General features: G+C 39.9%; 1 protein-coding gene across 2 annotated transcripts in view; it reads left to right on the top strand.

The window, feature by feature from the left end:
* Grb14 (growth factor receptor bound protein 14) overlaps nt 1-20,056 on the top strand; it is a 103,677-nt gene that overhangs the window by 36,799 nt on the left and 46,822 nt on the right. Inside the window, exon 1 of one of the 2 annotated variants that reach the window (XM_057755217.1) lies at nt 6,792-6,982. The exons of the other annotated variant lie outside the window; for it this stretch is intronic. Within the exon in view, the coding sequence (XP_057611200.1) occupies nt 6,920-6,982 (63 nt within the window). The 5' untranslated portion in view covers nt 6,792-6,919. Of the gene's footprint in view, nt 1-6,791; nt 6,983-20,056 lie in introns of those variants that run through there. 2 annotated transcript variants of the gene reach the window in all.

Here is a 20,056-nt window from a genome sequence, read left to right on the forward strand (position 1 = left end):
TCAAGCAAGAAACATGAAAAATGTTTCAATAATTATCATATCCTAATGAGTTTAAGTCTTGTATAATAAATAACTTGGCCAAGTTATGAGAGGAAAGTAACTACAATTATCTAGTCTTCAACTCCATTGAAGACCCGAGAAGGAAAATATTATTACTTGAGTAAGCAGAAAGTGCAATCAAGCAGCTTCCAAAATGTGCAACAAATGACAGAGACAACTGGCTACCTGGGCAATCACCCAAAGTCTTATTTGCAACTTTGGAGCAACCAACTTTGGCTAAGGCCTAGAGTAACTGACAGACCATTGTCAGAGACAGGAAAATTTTTAAAACTCTCTTACTATGTCTTGACAAGATTTGACAGTCTTTCTTTCTTGTATCCTGCTTGTCCTGTCCAGACATCGTGCATTTTGTCAGTGGTCAATGCATAGGCAGTTCTTGCCCAAGGCCAGTTTTGCCAAGAAGAAAACAAAGTCCAAGTAGAGTGTCTTTGGTGCTCAACATTCTCTAAGGAATAGATTGGTGTTGCCAGGAGCAATCGTGTCTCACATCAACAGAACCCTAAGTTATTTAAATGCCATATTCTACAACTCTTTGAAGTGGTTGAAGAGTACCTATCTATGCAGAATACAATCTCTATGTATCTAAACAACCTGATTAATCTAACTATAAGTATGACAAACATGGATGACTATTGACCTATAATTCTTAATACTTATATAACTTAAAGACCAAGTTTTATTATTTAGAATATCAAACAATCTTTAAACAACTATGAAACAAATGAGGACAATGACCTCAAAATGTAAACAATGTATAAATATCTTGATCAGAGGTAGAGTTGTATATTGCAATATAATAAATAAATCCAAAAATTGTATCAATATACAAAATGTCTTAAGCAGATATAGAAGCATGCATGCATACAATATGACAAAATAAATTTGCCTAAGTATACAAATATTATAGACCAAAATAGGAACATATTTAATATAATTTAAGTTTGTATCAATATAAAGGAATCTAAACCAATGTAAATTGCCTATAAATAATAGCTCACAATCTCTATTACTCACTATTATTATTAGTGAGTAAGTTCACACTAATCTATTATCCCATCTAATTTTCATTCTTTTTTTCAAAGAGATCCCTGAGCCTACATAATTTCCCTCTCAACCCCTAACTCTACACCAATTATAATCAACCCCTAATTGATGTCCCTAACCTTGAGGACAAACTTTGTTGGGAGAGGGGACATTGTCTTTTAGAATTACTTCCAGCTGTCATGGGAGCAATGTTCTTTCTATGGGATCCTGTGAAAGAAAAATGATGGTTAATTTTCAAGATTATTGTTTTGTATAATTGCAAATAGTCTCTGAGTATTCAGTACAGTTTTTCTGAGATTCCTATTTGGAGTTCTGAATGTTGTAAAAAAGTTCGCCACTTCTGCTATCCAAGTTGGAACCATCTTGTTTTAGGGGCCCTTGGGAGTCTCCCTGACCAAGTACTCAAACTTTTTGCTCAGATTATATTATCAATTCTTTTCTTATATTCAACTTTTCTGATTATCCTTTACTCTTGTTCTTATTTGCTTCTGTGAAGATTTGTCTTTTAAATCTTTCAGTTTTGGAGTTGGGACATGTGCCATGGTGTACATGTGAAAGTCACTGGGCAGCTTGTAGTTTGTCCTTTCTCTCTACCTTCTGGGTTCTGGGGTCAATCTTAGTGCCAATCTTGGAGGCAATCATATTTACTCACTGAGCCATCTTGTCAGTCCAGTTCTTACATCTGAGAGTACTTTTTAAAATAAACAAGTAGGTAATTTTTCTTTTCACTTTGGCTTACTTTTATCATTGTCACCTCTTTGCCTGTAATTGTAATTTTCTTGGGGAATTTAATATACTGAAATTGGATCTCCACTTTCTGCTTGTGCAAATTCCATATTTCTTGCTACTGTTTTTCCAATGTGCTGACACTTATTTGGAAATCTTTGAAGAGGATCTTTGTGGAGGCTTTGTGTTGCCTGCACTACATTTCTGTTATGTTAAGTCCTTACTTCAGGCCCTGGGATTATTTTTGGTGTGTGGTTCCAGGATCTTTACCCTGGGGTCACAAGAGGGTTGAGGACTACCTCCTTTCAGCTCTCTTCCCTCCTCTTTCTCAAGTGCTTTTCAGTCTCTCCTGAGTTTCTGGACATGTCCTGTCACTTCTCATGTGAAAGTGATGGCTCTAATTTTTTTTTTTAATAAATGCAACTCCAAGGATATTTTAGTTTTAGAAATTGTTTTAGTTTCCTTTCTCCATAAAGCATCACTTTTATCCCATCTCAGAATAAAAGGATGAGATGCCTTCTTTCTCAGCAAGGATATTATTCTCTCTCCTCCCTTGCCCCTTCTTTATTCTGTTCTCTTCATATCACTTGAAGTTCTGAGGGGATGGAAAGAAAGGTAAGTACTTGTTTCACACATTCAGCTTACTTTTCTTAATAATATCCTTAAAAGAAATTACAAATGAAGGTGTTTAATCAAGATATTCATGTCAGCTGGGTGGTGGTAGCATTTGAAAGGCAGAGGCAGGCAGATCTCTGTGAGTTTAAGGCCAGCCTGGTCTACAAGAGCTAGTTCTAGGACAGCCTCCAAATCTACAGAGAAACCCTATCTTGAGAAAAACAAGAGTTCACCTTTTCCCTCATCTGGTAATTCTCTGTACTTTATATCCTTAATCTTCCTAAACAACATTCCTAAATAAAATATTGATCTTCCACACTAAGATAAAATCTATACCATAATGTATATGTTTATTCTGCAGATGATAGTCATACTCTTTAGTGGCATAGCATGGATATTCCTATCTGCCTTGCCGCATTTTTCCAGACTTTCTTTGAATAACTAGGTAGATTTTCCACTAGGATTTACCTTTATTCTTAAATTCTTTATCATTCGGGCAAATTCTCTAATTTTATATGAAGTTTTCTTTATTTTACATTCAATTACAAAACGTAATACATTGTTTAAGTTTGTGTGTGTGTGTGCGGCCACATAATCCACCTTGAGACAATACCCCCTTGACAGGCTGAGATAATGGATCTAGGAACAACTTTTGATAGAACAGGCGGGGACATTTTCAAATAATTGAATGAAGTACACACTGTGATTCCCGTCATCACTAGGGCTTATGTATAAGTCATTCGATTTCTTTTAAGAAGACATTTGCTGTGAGTTGTTAACCTGGTGAGATATTCTAGGCATTTTCCAAGAAAGGAAATAGCTATTGGAGTGAAGAGGGGAAAGCCGTGTGGGTAGCACTGGGCTCATTGGTGTGAAGCGACAGCATGTGGTAGACCTGAGAGGCAGCGGGCTTTAGAAGGATGGATGGTGACAGAGACAAAAGTTCTGATTTTTCACATAGAGGTAGAGGCTGTGCACACTGGCTGCTGTAATAAACTGCTTTTGAAACTCGTGTTTGCAGAACACTGTGCAGATTTAGCATTCATGCCAGTAGCCATGCCAAAAATGTCATAAAACAAAGATATGTTGCCTGGTGGGATGGTCCACGCCTTTACTCTCAGCACTCTGGTGGTAGATGCAAATGGATCTCTGTGAGTTTGAGGCCAGCCTGATCAACATCAACATACTGAGTTCCAGGCCAGTCAGAGCTACTGTCTTAAAAAACAAACAAAACAACAAAAAAGAAATATCCAATGCCATGTAAATGAATATTTTTATGCAGAATTAGGCATAAGTTAATATAAGGGAGCCTTATTTTTGTGGCCAGAGAGACTAGTCTTTCCCCATCGACTGTGCATGAAGATAAGTAATGTCTTCTCTACACAGAGAGTGCTCTGCTAGGTATTCTGGGAAGAGCAGGAAAAGTTAGAGCCTGAGTCCCACTGATAAGGATTGTAGCTTTCTTAGGCATAATTGCCTACAAACTGTGAAAGAATTTATAAGTTACTAAACCAATGCAATACTAAGCTCAGACCAAAACACAAGCAATCGATATAAAAATGGACAAAACAATAACTGCTATGACTTAGAAGGAAAGATGACTTCCTGGCAGTGTGATATTTGATGTGGGTCTTTGAGAGAGATGATGTACCTGGAGATTCAATAATTTCCCTCAGGTGGGTAGCTCAGTAGCACCGTGTGTGAGGATAGATGAGGGGTAGGGAAAACTTGGTTGGCTAAGAGGCTCATGTAAGACTTGGTTAAAAAAAAAAGCATTTTCTCTCCTTATACCCGCCCCTTTGAATAATACAGTACACTTTGTAGATCGTAATAATTACACTTGAGCAATTAACTATCTGTAGAGGGTTGATATGTTGGTAAACTCAAGATCTGGATTCTGTCTTGATATGATGGAGTCCCTTTTATGGCTTTGCACACTCAATGGAGTAATGCAAAGCAATGCTAGTTTGAAGTCACCCAGACTTCCAACCTGAGAATAAACTCGACACATTCTCATAGATCCCCATTAGTTCTCAAGCTCTGTGCTCTTTTCTATTAATAATTTCCGAAGGAAAGTGTGGCTTCTTTCTTGGAGTCTGCTTTATCCTAATGTGCAGTTTCTTCTCCCATGGTGCACCCCGGTATTGGACATTTAATAGCCATTAGTTCTGCCAGCTACGGAGTGTGGTGCTTTAATTTAAAAGCTGGTGTCTGTATTTTACAGAGTCAGTGATGTATTTTACTTAGTAATATACCTAATGTCTAACAATGTGGGCACACAGTGGGTTATTTTCTTAATTGATATAGTGAAATAAATGATTTTGGTTTTGGTGAAACACCCAGAAGATACTTAAGACTAAAATAATATTTTATAATATTTATGTTGAAATTGGGGATACGGTAAAGTAAAATATAATGAATAATATTCTTGAAATTATGTAGGTATTGAAGATTTTGTCGATATTGGCTCTGGATGATACCAGAATTTTATTTATCTTTTATTTCATAGATGGTAGCCCCATCTCTGCAGTCATTTTCTTTAAGATCACCTGCACACACACACACACACACACACACACTCGCACACACCCTCACACTCCACATGTGGACATCATGAAGGTTTGAAGCGAGTCAGCTAGATGGCTCAACAGGTAAGGGTGCCTCCTGCCAGGCCTGTTATTTGGAGTTTGATTATTTCTGGACCCGCCCAATCAGTTGCAGAGGACAACTGACGTCTACAAGCTGTACTCTGGCCTCTACACATGTGTGGTGGCATACGTGTGATCACAGATATGCACAATAAATTCATGTCATCAAATTAGAGGGGATATTTAAGAGGAAGAAGGTTCTCGTCTGGGAGAGTGGGAGACAGAGAGAGTAATAAGGTGAAAATGTCGATGTAGCTTTAGCAGAATGTAAATATTATTGTGGAATCATTGCTTCACGTAATGAATATGTGCTGACAACTTTTCTCATGATAAACCTAACTGAACAAGGATCACCCTGATGTCCTCCACACGGACCTGTCTGAGATTACCTACCTTGAGCACACCTACTGTCCCTGCTCCCAGACACTAAGCTGAGGGAACACTGGGCTTTGGAATTCAGAGTGGGGAGTCTGGAGGGGCAGTGCTGCTCTCTCTTGAGAAAGATGAGCTCAGTTTGTGCAGAAATCAGATTCTGCTGGGGCAGCGAGGAAGAAGAAGTTTGTGCAGTGAAGTGGGAAGTGTGTGTCTGGGTAGTCCTGCTGCCCCCGCCTGCCCTGTTAATGCGACAGCCCTGTCATTCTCTAGAGAAGACAATGTGCCTTCATGGCTGAGGGCAGTTCTCAGTCTGTGGGGCACTGCCGACAAGCACGAAGGGTTCAGCAGACTTTGCCAATGTGACAGTCCAGATTGACTTCCCACCTGGGAAAGCTGATCAGTTTTTACCTGCAACATTTTGGGACATTTTTGAGTGTTTCTTTCCTTCTTAATTGGAAACTTCATTGTTAAGCATTATTCTTTTCGTTTTGTCTCGTTTCACTTGTGTACTTCCTCTTACCCCTGATTTTGTTCTAATTTTTATTAGAATAAAAATGATAGGTATTCTAAGAAAAGCAAAAGGTTTTTCAAGGTTTAAGATAGCTTTAGGAGCAGCTGTTTTTAAGTTTTTTCTTTAAGATGCTGAAGTGTGCTAGATTGTGCAAACCTCTGCTTACCCTAAATAAGTGTGAAGATCGGACCAGATATCATGAATTCTCCGCATTTTTCTATTCCACATTATTTCTACAGATTGCTAGACTTCTGTCTGGTAGGTAATATCCAACAGGATATGACCTTGAGAATGGCCAAAGTTTCCAAGCATTTCTGTTGTTTGGGCTATGATCTATATCGCTTATATTAAAACTAGCCTTAAAACTTAGGGCATAAATTAAAATACTTTGCTAGTTTTCAGCCAGAGTTTCTTTCTGAGCCTCATAGCTGATGCTGCAGTTGGAGCATTTATTAGTTTTGTGAGTAGCGTAAGTAAATTTGGTTCACTTACGTAGTATATACCTCCGCGTTTCTAACTAATGTAATGGATGTAAACAATGTAAAGAGTTTTCGTATCGCCTCACGTTGAAACGCTTTGGCGAAACAGCTGTTTAGTCAACAAAGATGGCATTGAGTTGCACTGTTTTGGAAAAAAATAATGTGAAGGGAACTAGATGCCTGTTAATCTGGGGCTCTTTAAATATCATAAACAAAAGTATCCGAATGAGTCTCCAAGGACAAAGGCGGGGTTCTGGGAGCTGTGATTGGCTACTGCCCTGTCCTGTCCGCTGCCATCCTTAATTGGCTTTGAGTAGACTGGGCTCACAGGGGCAGGGTGACATTTACTACTCCCCTAGAGCTCCTCTCCGTGAGCCTTGAGATTCTCGAGGAGTTACCATCAAGGACTCCTTTCATTTTGTCTATGAGCTCTCAGAGAGGACCATACTCGAAGAGCAAGCATGAGTCTGAGTGCACGAAGAGTCACTCTGCCTGCAATAACACCACTAGTCCTACAGAAGAGGGTAGGTGGCTTATTTGGCTTTCTCCACCCTTGTCATTTTTCTGTCTGCCTTTATTTTTCTGTTACTGTGTATTTACTGCCAACTTCGAGCCTTACATAACCGTGAGAGAAGACTAGAATGCATTGAGACTACGGGCACTTAAAAAGACATATTATTGGAATTAACCCCGGGGGGGAAATGCAGCCAGGACATCCCTGTGGTAAAAATACCTCTATACAAAAGCCGCTGGTCTCAGTTACGGTCTGTTGTGATTTAGAGATTACATACAGTGAGCGTTCCCCCTTTTATTCTTCCCTTCTGTAACTTCAGGCATCTCTGCCCTTAGTCCAACAGGAAATCTGCTTGCTGTTGGGGTTTGTGCTTGTGAAGTGACAGCTTCTTTGTTTGCCTGAGATTCGTAATGCACCCAGCTCTTCATGGTGGGGAGGGTGGTTAGCGTTTCACGCATTATCTCCACGTGTCTACCCATTTCTGTGGGGTTTCTGTTTGCTCACGAAAGTTTCCATTAAATTCTCCTAGGAAAGGGCTTTCTATTAATTATTAATGCATGTGTGAAAATATTAGTGTTTTTAAAAAGATTCCTTTTCTGTCTTACTGGAGACATTTCATTTTGCAAGACTGCATCTGTCCCATGTGATGGAGTCACAGCAGGCTTCTCTTGCCAGCACACCAAGATCCTCCAAACAACTTACAGGGTCACCGTCATGGTGTAGAGAGTGAAGGCATGGCAACTTCCCTGAATGGTTGTAGTGGCATAAGAAAGTCTAACTTTCCTTTTTCCACGCAGCTTTTTAAAAGTTAACTGTTAACTATTAGTGCATTCCATTAAGCCAAAGGTCACTTACGTGAAACAGGATAGATTGAAAAACAAAACAAAACAACCTAAAAAATCTTTTTAAGAAAATCATTTTTATTGCTTTTAATTTTTAGCTTTCAGCTTATCTTTTTCAGCTGTTCAACTCCTAATTACTAAGTCCATTCTACTTGGCATTGGCATAGCTACATTACAATTTTGCCAATATGTGTAATTTTACTTGATGGTTTTTTTTCATCTTAAGCAAATTTAATTAAAACCTTTTCCTTTAAGCTTAACTCTTCGTTTTGGCTTAGATTTTATTGCAGTGTGGGTTGGTTTTTTTGAGGGTTATGCGTGTAGGAAAAGTATATGAATCTGCATCCAATCCATGCTCTGTTAGAGTTTTTCTGCCCAGTTAATATTACCATATAGGCTCACCATAACTCCACCGTGTGCATATTCTATGGCCATTAATTGGACTGGTTGCCTGTTGTCTGGAGTCCCTTACTAGCTGAGCTATGTTGGTCCATCACATCAGGTCACATTCTGTATATAAATGGCATCTGCAACAGAATTTGGGGCTGTTGTTCTGTGACCCTAACAGTAACTTTCGTGTTGCCTTGGTTCTAGTTAACATTTGAAGTTATCTATTTTGTTCTTGTCACACTGTATGAAACCATGGGAAAGGGTGCCGCCATTTCATCTGAGCACTAGCAAAGGCAGGATTGGTAAGAACAAAGTTTGGCTGGAAAGTAGCAACAGCACAGTCGGCTGAAGAGAAAACGTGGTGGCTCCGGACAGCCGCACTTTCTTCTGCTTTCTTACTGAGAATTTATTATCAGATTGTCATCGTAATAACTGTGTGCATCAAAATTCCCAAAGGCTGGCTCTGTGAATGTATACTGACACAAGGTGGCACGCCCTTATTTTACTCAACATATTTAGGCCATTTATCCTGCCATTTAACCCCCAAAGGATCTATTTGTCTACCCGATTGGTTTGATAACTTCAGAGTTTTTTGCCTTTTTAATTTTAGAAAATTCTTCTTTTTCAGAATAAAAGACACCTACCTGCTATGGTCACACAGTTTCTAAGTTTTCTTCTTCTTCTCTGAAGATATGAAAATCTTCCATGCTTGTCATTTTTCATATGCCATTAAATTTAAAGTGACTTTGCACTTAGCATGTGGTTCATTAAGTCACCATTTGGTCCTCAGCACTACCTACCTCCCCAGCAGATCTGACAAATAAGCACAAGCATGCTAGAATATTGTCAGGGAGTGAAATTTCTCCTCTTTCCCAGAAGGCTCTGTGTACACATTTTTCTTAGAGCTGCTCACCCTGGATGAGTGGTCCTTGCCAGACAATTGAGCAGCTGGAATCCCTATCATTTCAAAAGCCAGGAACATTTCTGAAAATACTTAAAAGCCCTTGAGGAGGGGGTCCTTATCAGCCAATGTGTCCTTCTGATGTGGCCCTGGGATTCTCTTGGAATGATTAGAGGCTGAATTTGAAACATAATCCTTTATTCAGTACAGGGCTTGTTTATCTCTGAGAGCGGTCTGGTAAATTCTGACTAGTAGAAGGAAGAGAAAATTTCGACTTCCTCTAATTCTATAAGGATTTGAGTTCATGGATTTCAGAAAATCCGAATTTTAATGATGAAAATGTTTCGTCAGACCTCTGACTAATTCTCATCTCAGCATTTTTTTTTTTAAGATTGACTACTAGTGGTGGCTTCACTCTTTTCCCAACCTTCATTTTCTCCTACTTTTTTTGTCTCTTTTTCAAAATGAGAAGACTGAGTCTCTTGGATGTTTAATACCTTATACAAGGTCACCCAGAAGGTCAATGACAAAGCTAGAAATAGAATCGAGGCTTTGTAGCTTCCACGATGTTTTTCCAAGATGTGCGTTATGTCCTGAAACCAACCTGTAAGTGAAATTGCCTTATGGTGTGTACCGTTACCATCATGAGCGAAGGCAAATCCTTTTACAGTCATCTACGCCTCCAGCAACTGCCATATGTTCTAGTGCAGAGCATATTTTATGTAGAAAGTGGTTGTTATGCCCCTCCCTTCCCCCTTTCTTTCTGCTCCCCCCTTCCGTGTGTGTGTGTGCATGGGAGAGAAGAGACAGAGGGACAGACAGAGATACACACATGTGCACACACACAGAGAGGGTTGGGGAGGATGAGAGAGAGAGAGAGGTTTGGGATATTATACTTGAACTAAGACTTTAGATTGGCATATTAATTAAACCAAGAAAGATAAGATTTTAAGGTCATGGAATTAATAGTTGAGTATTTTACTGTATAAAATAAATAAAGCAAGCTGGGCGGTGGTGGCGCACGCCTTTAATCCCAGCACTTGGGAGGCAGAGGCAGGCGGATCTCTGTGAGTTCGAGACCAGCCTGATCTACAAGAGCTAGTTCCAGGACAGGCTCCAAAACCACAGAGAAACACTGTCTTGAAAAACCAAAATAAATAAATAAATAAATAAATAAATAAATAAATAAATAAATAAATAAAAGCATAAAATGTCTGCAAGAACAGAAGAGCCTATTCCATATTTTAATTCTGCAGCTTGTAGTATTTGATACCCCCTGCTCGATTAATACTGCTTTTCTGATTATGCTTGCAAATTATCTTGCATTCACTATGCATCTTACCTTTGCAGGAAGCATTCTTAATAAGCACACAGCGTCATAAAGTAGTTTCAGAAATGAAACAAGTGAGAAAAACCCAATTTTTACAATATACTTTTTCTTAAGACCCAAGGTCATCTGTAAGTGGGTTTTCTGTTTTGATCCAAGATAGTGTCTTATTATGTTCTAAACATATTTCTCATACAGTGGGTCATTGCTGTAATTCCAAATCATCATATCACTGTTTTTTCCCAGAAAGTTTTGAGCAGATTCAAAGCTGCTCACTGAGCACGTGCTCCGGGTCTGGCTGACCACGGAGCTGCCCAGTTTCCCAGGAGTCTGCAAGGGAGCCATTTCCTCCGTCCACATAAGATGACGTTAACCCCAAGGGCTCCGTGCTCCAGTTCCCAGGGTTGCCTCTCCAAACCTCGGTGCCTCCTGCTTTCTTTCCCAAATGCTGTTGTCTAAGTCTCTACCCGAACTCTAGACTTATTCTGGTCCTCTAAAAGTTTCCCTGCTTTTCTCTTTGGTGTCTTAATTCTGAATGAAAGGGCATGTCTTTGTTACTCAGCAACCATGTCCTGCGACATTATTTTACTCTTGCCTATTATAATACTAAAATCTTTGTAGCCATCATGTGTATTTATCCAAAGCTCCTCAACTTCTTACATTTGGCTTTTTAGTCTTTGTGTGTTTTGCTAGTTTTTATTTATTTATTTTTTTTCAGTATTTGTTTTTCAGATTTCTTTATTGTTTTATCAATTCAAATTAAATATTTTATTTTGCAGTTCTAATTTGACAGTTTGGTTCTTATGTGCAAAATTTAACTTTATGTAAGCAGAAAGGTACAGAGACATGGCTCGAACAGGGAAGTGATTTGTTTTCTTACACTTTGCTGTAAAGATCAGACCACAGCTCATCCAGCAGGGCTGCGCTGTCCCCAGGCAACCAAATTCTCTCTTGCTTAGTATATGCTCCCTGATGTGGGTCCCTTTCCCTTTTATGGAGTGATAAATGTGAATCCCCAGGCGTCCAGTTCACAGCTTTGGCACTGAGGATGGATGCACAAGGCAGACAGGCAGACAGGCTAAAGGGCCAGTGCTAGCTCATGTTAACGTGACACGCAAGAACAAACCAGAGTTTAGGCTTACTGGCTGCGCCTAGACCTTGTTGGGTAACCGCACACAAAGCACCCTGGAAAAGCAGGCTTGGAGCTCAATGTGCTCCTCTCCTCACCAGTATCAGCAGTGATAATTTCATACATGTGTAATGTGTTTATATCATTTTCTCCCTCCCCTCCTTTAGTCCTTTATATATCACCCCTGTTCCTTCTCAAATTCATAGTATGTTTTTCTTTGATTATTATTGTTTTGCACACACACACACATGTGCACAAGTACAGAGAAAGAGAGATGTACACGCATATACACACATAAATAAATATGTATATAGAACCCAAGGAGCCAATTAGTGATACTTTTATGTATAGGGCTGACCACTTGGTATTGGACAATCATTTAAGAATCCTCCCTCTTTCTTCCAACAGTCATTAATTGCCTGTAGCTCTTCATCTAGGGATGGGGACCCATGAGATTTCCCCCATCTATGTTGGCTTGTTAACTGATGATGCTATTGTGGTCTTGTTTAGGAGATCACAATGTTGAGATATTTATCGGTACAGCTTCCTGTTTTATATAGAAATTACTGTCTCACAGCAGACATCCTGGTTCTTTGGCTCTTACAATCTTTCTGATCTCTCTTCTCTGATGATCCTGGGCCTTGGATCCAGGAGTTGTGTTGTAGATTATCAGTTGTGGCTGTGTGCCACCACAGGCAATGTGCAGATTTCAATGCAATACTATCAAAATACCTATACCATTCTTTACAGAAATGCAAAACCATCCTAAAGTTCATATGTAGCCAAAAAGACTCCAAAGCAACCCAGGACGAAAAGAATAATGCTGGAGGGATGACCACTTCATATTTTAAGTTGTGTTACAGAGCCTGCATTACATTGGCACAGAAACAGATATGAAAATGAATGGAACAAAATAGAAGACCCATACATGAGTATCTGTAACTTATATCTGACAAGTGGTGCTGGAAAACTGAGTATCAACATGTAGAAGGATGAAATTAGACCCACATCTGTTGTCCAGCACAAAAATTAGCTTCAAACGGATCAAGAACCTTGATATGAAACCCCAAACCATGAAATTTCTAGAAGAAAACAGGGGCAACACCCCCAAGGCATAGGGATAGGACAAGGGTTTTAGAATAGATTTCCATTTTCCTAACAATGGTGGCGTCCATGAGGATTCTTTGGAGAGGAATAAATAAAGGGTGACCTTGAAGCCCAGCTAGCCATCCCTACCACAAGTGCCTCCTCCGTCCAAGGAGTTCAGCAAATATTTGTAAATACTGTATTGTTATGATAGCACGTACCAAGTTTGGTGGCGTGCTTTGGAGGAAATTGGTTCTGTGCTTGTGCATGGGTGGCAGGCAGGGTAATTGGGGAGACGGCTGCTTCTCTGAGTGGACCAGGACCATGGATGTCTACAGGTGGTGTTTTGATTTAGATGGAGTCTTGCTTGTCGGGTACAGTCATAATTATTCCAACTTTTTAAATCTTATTTCTGCTCGCCCTTGATTTTCTTTCTGCTCATGTCGTTTTTATCAGGGTAACTTAACTTTGTCCTTAACTCAGGAGGGTGGCACCCGGAGCACTGTTTGGGTTATATTTACACAGAGTGTTCTCTTCCTTGAGAAATAAGGTTTCAGTAAACATGCCTTCGTGGACATTGTGTGTTTTAGAGGCAGAAAGCCTGGCACCTGAACTCAGCACTCTCCTTAACCCATGGAGTGACCTTAGGTCTACCCTTTCTTACATGAGAGCCAGTTTCTCTGTGTTGCTCACAGTGCTGGGTTTACATGGACACATGGTGCCCATGACACAGACAAATACTTAGAAGAACTAACACATAGAAGAAGCCCCACCAATGTGCATCACTTCCCTGACCCAAGCAAAGGCATGAGCTGTGTTTTATGTTTGTTTGTTAGATTGGTTTTAATCTGCTGTCATTGTAGTTGCTGAGAGACAGTTCCCCTATGTAGCCTGGAATAGCTTCAACCACCAAGTTCTCTCCTACAGCCTCCTGAAAACTGAGAGGACAGATATGCATCACTGTGCTTGGTTTCAAAATATCATGCTTTGTTAGCTTCATAAGCAGTATAAGTTATACCTAAAAACTTTGATGCTATCAGGAATTTAAATTTCCTACTACAGAGGTTACCTAGAACTTTTTGTTGTAGCAAATAAATTCAATAAAAACATATTGTCCTTGGTATCATGCCACCAGGGCCAGAAGAATGACATACTTTATCAATTCTGTTCCCACTGCTGACTTTCTGTAACTGTATTTATGAACTGCTGCAGAACTTAAAAAAAATGAATTGCTGGTACACAGACTTCATATGTATCTCCCTCTCATCTAACTTTTCTGGACACATAACTTGAAACACCACAAGATATGCAGTTTGATTTTTCTTCTTGTTAGTCAGGAACTTACAGACTGTGTGCTTGTGCACGTCAGAGTTGTATGACGGCCAAAAAGTTGGGAAAGTTTGCAGCCTAACTGTGTGACAGTGGGTCTGTGTAACCTTTGATCATGACATGGGCAACAGGGGTACAGTGTTATTCTATACAGGCAGAACACACTTAATTTGAAAATCCCAAATGTGAAATACTCCTAAATTTAAAGCAAAACTAATGTGCACCAAAGGCACTGAATAGAATTGTGAAGTGCAGATGAAATATGAAAGACTCACATGTATACAGAGGGATTCTTACTTTAGGATAGCTCATTGTGGATGTACAAATGCTCCGAAATGAAAGGAAAAGAAAAGAAGGAAGGAAGGAGGAAAGAAAGAAAGAAGAAAGAAAGAAAGAAAAGAAATTTGATATATTTTCCTCTCAAGCACTTAAAACAAGGGCTATCAAATGGCAGTTACTATTATTTGTGTAAACATGGTTTTTGTGAAAACAAGATACTGGGATTTCTCAATGTCAAAACAATGTTGGGATTTAACAATGTTGGGATTTCTCAACGTTGTTGTTTCTCTTTATTATTCTTAGAGTTTTATCCCTTAGGGTGAAAAACCACAGGTCAGGGTCTATTGGTGCTTTTGGTGACTTAGAAGACTCCCTGCCTTCCCACATAGACCAGTAGAAACCAAAGCAACTGTGATCCACTTAGTGCTAAGTCATTTTCTTTAGCCTTTGTAAGACCCTAACAAGGTTGGTGGCCAAACCTGTTCTGCTTGAAGAAGGTTGGTTTGGAGGAAGGTCATCCCCAAAGCTCCCACTAATAAATGACAGGGGGCCAGGTTATAAGTTTGGCCTCTCTTCCCAGACAGAAAACTGTCACAGAACAACCTGGACACACATGCTGTACAGCAAGCTTCATGTAACAGCTGAGAAATGCATACTGCATGGCCTGGCTCTGCAAAAGAGTCTGGCCACACACATTGTACGCGTCTGCTCTGCACAGCATCCTAGGTGCACACAGTGCATGGCCTTGCTTCACACAACAGCCTGGGCACACACTGCATGGCCCTGTTCCACGCAGCAGCTTCTCCTCTTACCTGTTCTCTTCACATGGGACAATTCTCACCTCTTTTGCCAATCTACTTTTTGCCCTCTGATGATTGCTCCTTGCTGTGTCCTCAGTCTTACCAGCCAGTGACTAAACTAGCTTATCAGAGTACCTGAGAATGCACTTAGTGATGGAAGAGTTTCTTGGGACTTAATCACTGTAGACTTACTTTGCTGTAAGCATTACAACACTACTGCTAATACACAATACATAACCTTGAGCGCTGTTAGCTCTTCGTACATTTTAAGGTATGAGATGAGGAGTCTACGATATAGAAGATGATCAGTTGATTCTTTCCAGTTTGACCCGGATAAAATTGCAGTATCCCCAGCACTGCAGACACCTGGGCTGTAACTCCATGGGAACAGGCACGGAGCCTCACGTTATTTTGTAAACCACAATGCCTGGTCCATGCCTGGCACAGAAGGCTGATTAAAAATAGCTGGGGTGATGGACAGTCTCAGACTCCTGCTTGGGGCAGTCTGAAGGGTTGGCTCTCTTGGCTGTGCCCCAGCCCCATGAGCCAGAATTTAAAAATAATAATCTCGTGTTGGCAAGGAAATAAGTAGGACTTTTGGTAATTTCAGATACTACCTCCCCGCCCCCAGAAAATAGAAAGATTTCCACCCTGCAGGGCATTAAGAATGCTCAGTCTTCAGACAGTTCCAAAAAGAGCAATGGAAAAATCGTGTTGGCAATAATCCCATTGTCAGAAAGTGATTATCGACTCATCGCTCTGTTTTACATCATAAGAACTCAGAAGACAATTTTCCCTCCCTCTCTCTTCCACCCTCTTTCTCTGGTTGTAATTTTCAAGATATATATTTCTTTTATTATTCATTTATTTAGTTTTATGTCTATTTATTTACTGTGTGTGTTTGGGGTGGGGCATGGGTATCCTTCCCGGGGTCAGAGGATAGCTGTGGGAGCCAGTTCTCTTCTTCTGCCCTCTGGGTCAGTATTTTATTTAGGTAGCTGACTTGGCAGCAAGCTGAGCCCTCACTCCAGACAGAAATCTATTTGGGGGCAGCAGGGTGTCTGTGTTTGTACCAACTCAGAATAAAGACTCCCTCTACTGGCTGTTTCTAGATTTGCATACTTTCCGACCAAAGATTTCTGACCAAAGGAAAAAAAAATGAAAAGGCAGACATTTTTTTTGACATTTCTTTCTTTCTTTTTTCATACCTTTTACATGAGCCAGAATTACAGCATGGATATAATTTGATTGTCCCTAGAATTGTCACAGCATAGGAATGTTAGGATCTGTAAAGTAATTTTTTGGGGGGTGCTATTTTAAGTCTATAGAGTAACACGTAAATATCACAGAAAGACTGTACATAGCATATATCATTGACTACTTGGCACTATATATTACATGAAAATATTATTTCATATATCTCCAGTTAAAATACTACATACCTTTTGTGGTAAGCTTCATGTGAGTTTCTGAGACATTAAATTATAAACAATATTTTAAAAATCAGTGAAAGCCAACAATTCCTAACAGTGCATGGATTGACACCACATGTCTCAATAAGTGTGATACGGTTGAACGTGTCATGCGTTCTTTCCCCTCGTAGTCCCTTTCTCCCTGTGATTTCTTTCCTCTCTACTCTTCTCCATTGGTCCTTTTTACTCTGTGTGAACTGACTTTGAACTTTTCACTTAGACACTTGGTGGTTATTCTGGGAATAAATGGTTCCTTAAAAATGAAAAGAAGATAGTTGGATAATACTGTGCCCAGCATAAGCTTGACCAGTGTGTTCCTCCCTTAAGTATGAGTAAGTGTTAGTGCTTGAGAAGGTTTGTGCCTTGCAGAGAAAAGTTAGTTCTAATGAATTTCATGTGCTTTAATGATGAAGGAGGCTGCTTGGTTTTTCTGGGTGCTCAGCCCCGAAATAATCACACAGAAACTGTATTAATTAAATCACTGCTTAGCTTATTAGCTCTAGCTTCTTGTTGGCTAACTCTTATATATTAATTTAATTCATTTCTATTAATCTGTGTATTGCCACATGGCTGTGGCTTACTGACTAAAGCTCCAGCATCTATCTCTGGCAGGGCTACATGGCTTCTCTCTAACTCCTTCTTTCTCCCAGCATTTAGTTTAGTTTCCCCCACCTACCTCTATTCCCTGAGCAGGCCCAAGACAGTTCTTTATTAACCAATGGTATTCACAGCATACAGAGGGAAATCCCACATCACTTTAAAGCACTGACTATTCAGAGACAGTGTCATGAATGAAGTTGTTGGGTACTTAGTGTGGGATTTGTATCTTAACTCTCTATAGCACACTTTAGATTCAAATGCACAGAAATGTAGTGTGTGTGTGTGTGTGTGTGATGTGTGCATATGTATGTGGGAATAGCTTATGGTAGAAGATTAGGTGTGAGCCAGGTCTCATGTGTGGCAATCTGAAATCTCTTTCTAGGTTAACTTTAAGACATGTCCACAACTGAGGCAACATAGGACCGTTTTTGCCCAATGCAGGAAGGTGAACTAATTTGGTACATTCTAAATCATCCTCAGTGCATTCTGGGTCTGTTTGCAAAACTAGATCCCTGGTTCTGCAGGTCCTTGAGTCTTGATTCGGTTGTCGTTGACTAGGCACTCCCTGTAACTATCCAAATGAAGCAAAAGAACAAACAAATGGCTGCTAAGCCAGTGCTCCTTCACAGGAAACTCATTGACCCTCCATCCTGAGGTGGTCTTGAGCATAAAAGGTTAGGAGTGAACTTAAACACCCCATGTCAGTGGGGCCTCGAGAGACCTGCCTACTCAAACTAGATCTTCCAAATGAGATAAAGAGAAGGTCCGGGCAGATCTGCTTTGTCAGCTCAACGCTTTCCACTACCATGAAACTATTCAACAGTCTATTCTCTTGCAACTACTGAGCAATACTATACAACACTTGCATTTTTACAAATTATTACTACATTCCCTGCTAGTTTTGAGAGGCGCCTTGTAATTTGGTCATTGTAGAAATGATCCTCAATTGTAGTGGCACCAACGGAAACAGGTAGGTGCCCAGTAGATCTAGGTGAGGCCACCCTCCCCTCCATGGTCTGTTGGCAAGGGTGAAGCTCCACTAGTCATGTGAAGGCAGTCCCGGTTTCTGCACTCTGGACCTTTTCTGCAAAATTATTACTACTATTATTATATTTGCTCTTTCCTTTCTCAGTACCTTTTCTCATGATATTTTCTCCATTCTTGTTTTTCTCTATGTGTTTTAACTTTTCATACAACCCCAAATGTGACAATATACTACTCTCCTCCCTTGGTTGGCTTTTGTTCAGCTGAGAAATGCCATGAAAACTTGCTAATATTTTCTCTTTGGTCTCTGTGTGTGGTTTCAAACTTGAGGGCTCGATACTGCTCCTGTGGAATCCCTCATGCCTCACACGGGGCCACTGACAATGGCTTCATTATTCAATTGTCCACTATGAGCCCTGTGCTCCACTAGCTGCTGGGGCCATCATAGGAGGCAGCTATAACTTTGATGTCATGTGGCATTCTGAGTAGCAAGGGCTTTTGATGCTGATGGCATAGGTACACCAGACATGGGATAGACACTCTGTCCCTAAAATGAAAAGGTCATTGAAACCTCTCTCATAAAAATAATGGCGTGTCTGGATTTTAGAGAAGAAAAGTAGGTTGTGGGGAGAGATGGTTCATGTAGTGCCAGTGGTATCTGCGCTATTGCAGATGTTCTGTGTTCTAGAAGGTGCTCTGCTCTTGAAAGTAAAGGAGTGGGGGAAGGGTCGTTGGAGTCAGGTGGATGGGGTGGGGGCTGCACGGGGCCCTGTTCTGTCAGTTCCGGAAGGTCAATATTAGTGACATTCACCTGTTTGGAAATGCACTAACTAATTAAAAATTCACAGTTTGTGCTCAGGTATAATGCTTATTAAATATTTCTCTCAAATGTAAGACTTTATTATGTGTTTCCTCCGAACCATGTCCTCCTTTGCTCTCAGTATTTCATACCTAGGGAAAGAGTACAGTAGAGACATAGAAAGTAACAGCGCTTCCTGAATATCAGGGGCTTTTGGAGCAGAGCTGTTTTAGAGATTCAATGTTTGAAAAACAGATTTGGATGAATTCATTATTTCCATTCCCTTAAGCAAACACAGAGGCTTGTTTAATTCAAAACTCCTACACTGTCTCCTATTATCTTGGGCCACAGCATTCCTTATTTAGAAGAATGTGAAGATTCAAGGCTTCTCTGACCTTGCTATAAAAAATGTTCGTATAATTTAAATACATTTCCCGATCTTTTAAAAAACAACAAGAAATCTCGAAGCCTTAGAAGATGTTTTATACTCTGACTTTAGTTGGTGTTAAACTTTTGAAAAATTAAAGAAGCAAAATAAGCTCCATTTCAAAGCCTAGATAGAGAACTCTTCAGTGAACTTTTCCTCTTAACTTTAATTTTCGAGTAATTACATGCTAATGATAGGCATAATTAATACATATGATAAACTATAGAACCTCGGTGTTTAAACATTTTATAATTGTAGTTGTTGTAAGATCCATTTAAAATCCGTGTATCAAACTATTGTAAAATCAGTATTAGGTAATAATACCTGGGCTCAAATTTTTCCTAAAAATAGAAACTTCAGCACAGGAGAAAGCCGGGTATAGTCATGCCCCAGACATCATACATCATTCCTCCATGTATGTCCTTTTTCTTTTTCTCACTCAATTATATTAATTTCTGTATTTACTGCTTATTCCCCCACCCCCCAATGACAATCCCTGTACCACCATCTCAAAAAACAACGAGGGCCGAACTCTGGGGCATTTATCAGTTTCTCACGATGGCAGTTTAGAAAGTTCTTGTGAAACCTCAAACTTGAAAGGGCCTGGGAATTCGCTCGGCATCCATTGCTGTGGTCAGCAGCAGGGACAGGGATGGGCCTTGCCTAGTGTCTGCTCTATTTTCCAGGGCTTTTCCATATAATCTATTCTTAGAATAAAA

The sequence above is a fragment of the Chionomys nivalis genome, chromosome 22 (genome assembly GCF_950005125.1).
Source record: "Chionomys nivalis chromosome 22, mChiNiv1.1, whole genome shotgun sequence".
NCBI classification, from domain to species: Eukaryota; Metazoa; Chordata; class Mammalia; order Rodentia; family Cricetidae; genus Chionomys; species Chionomys nivalis.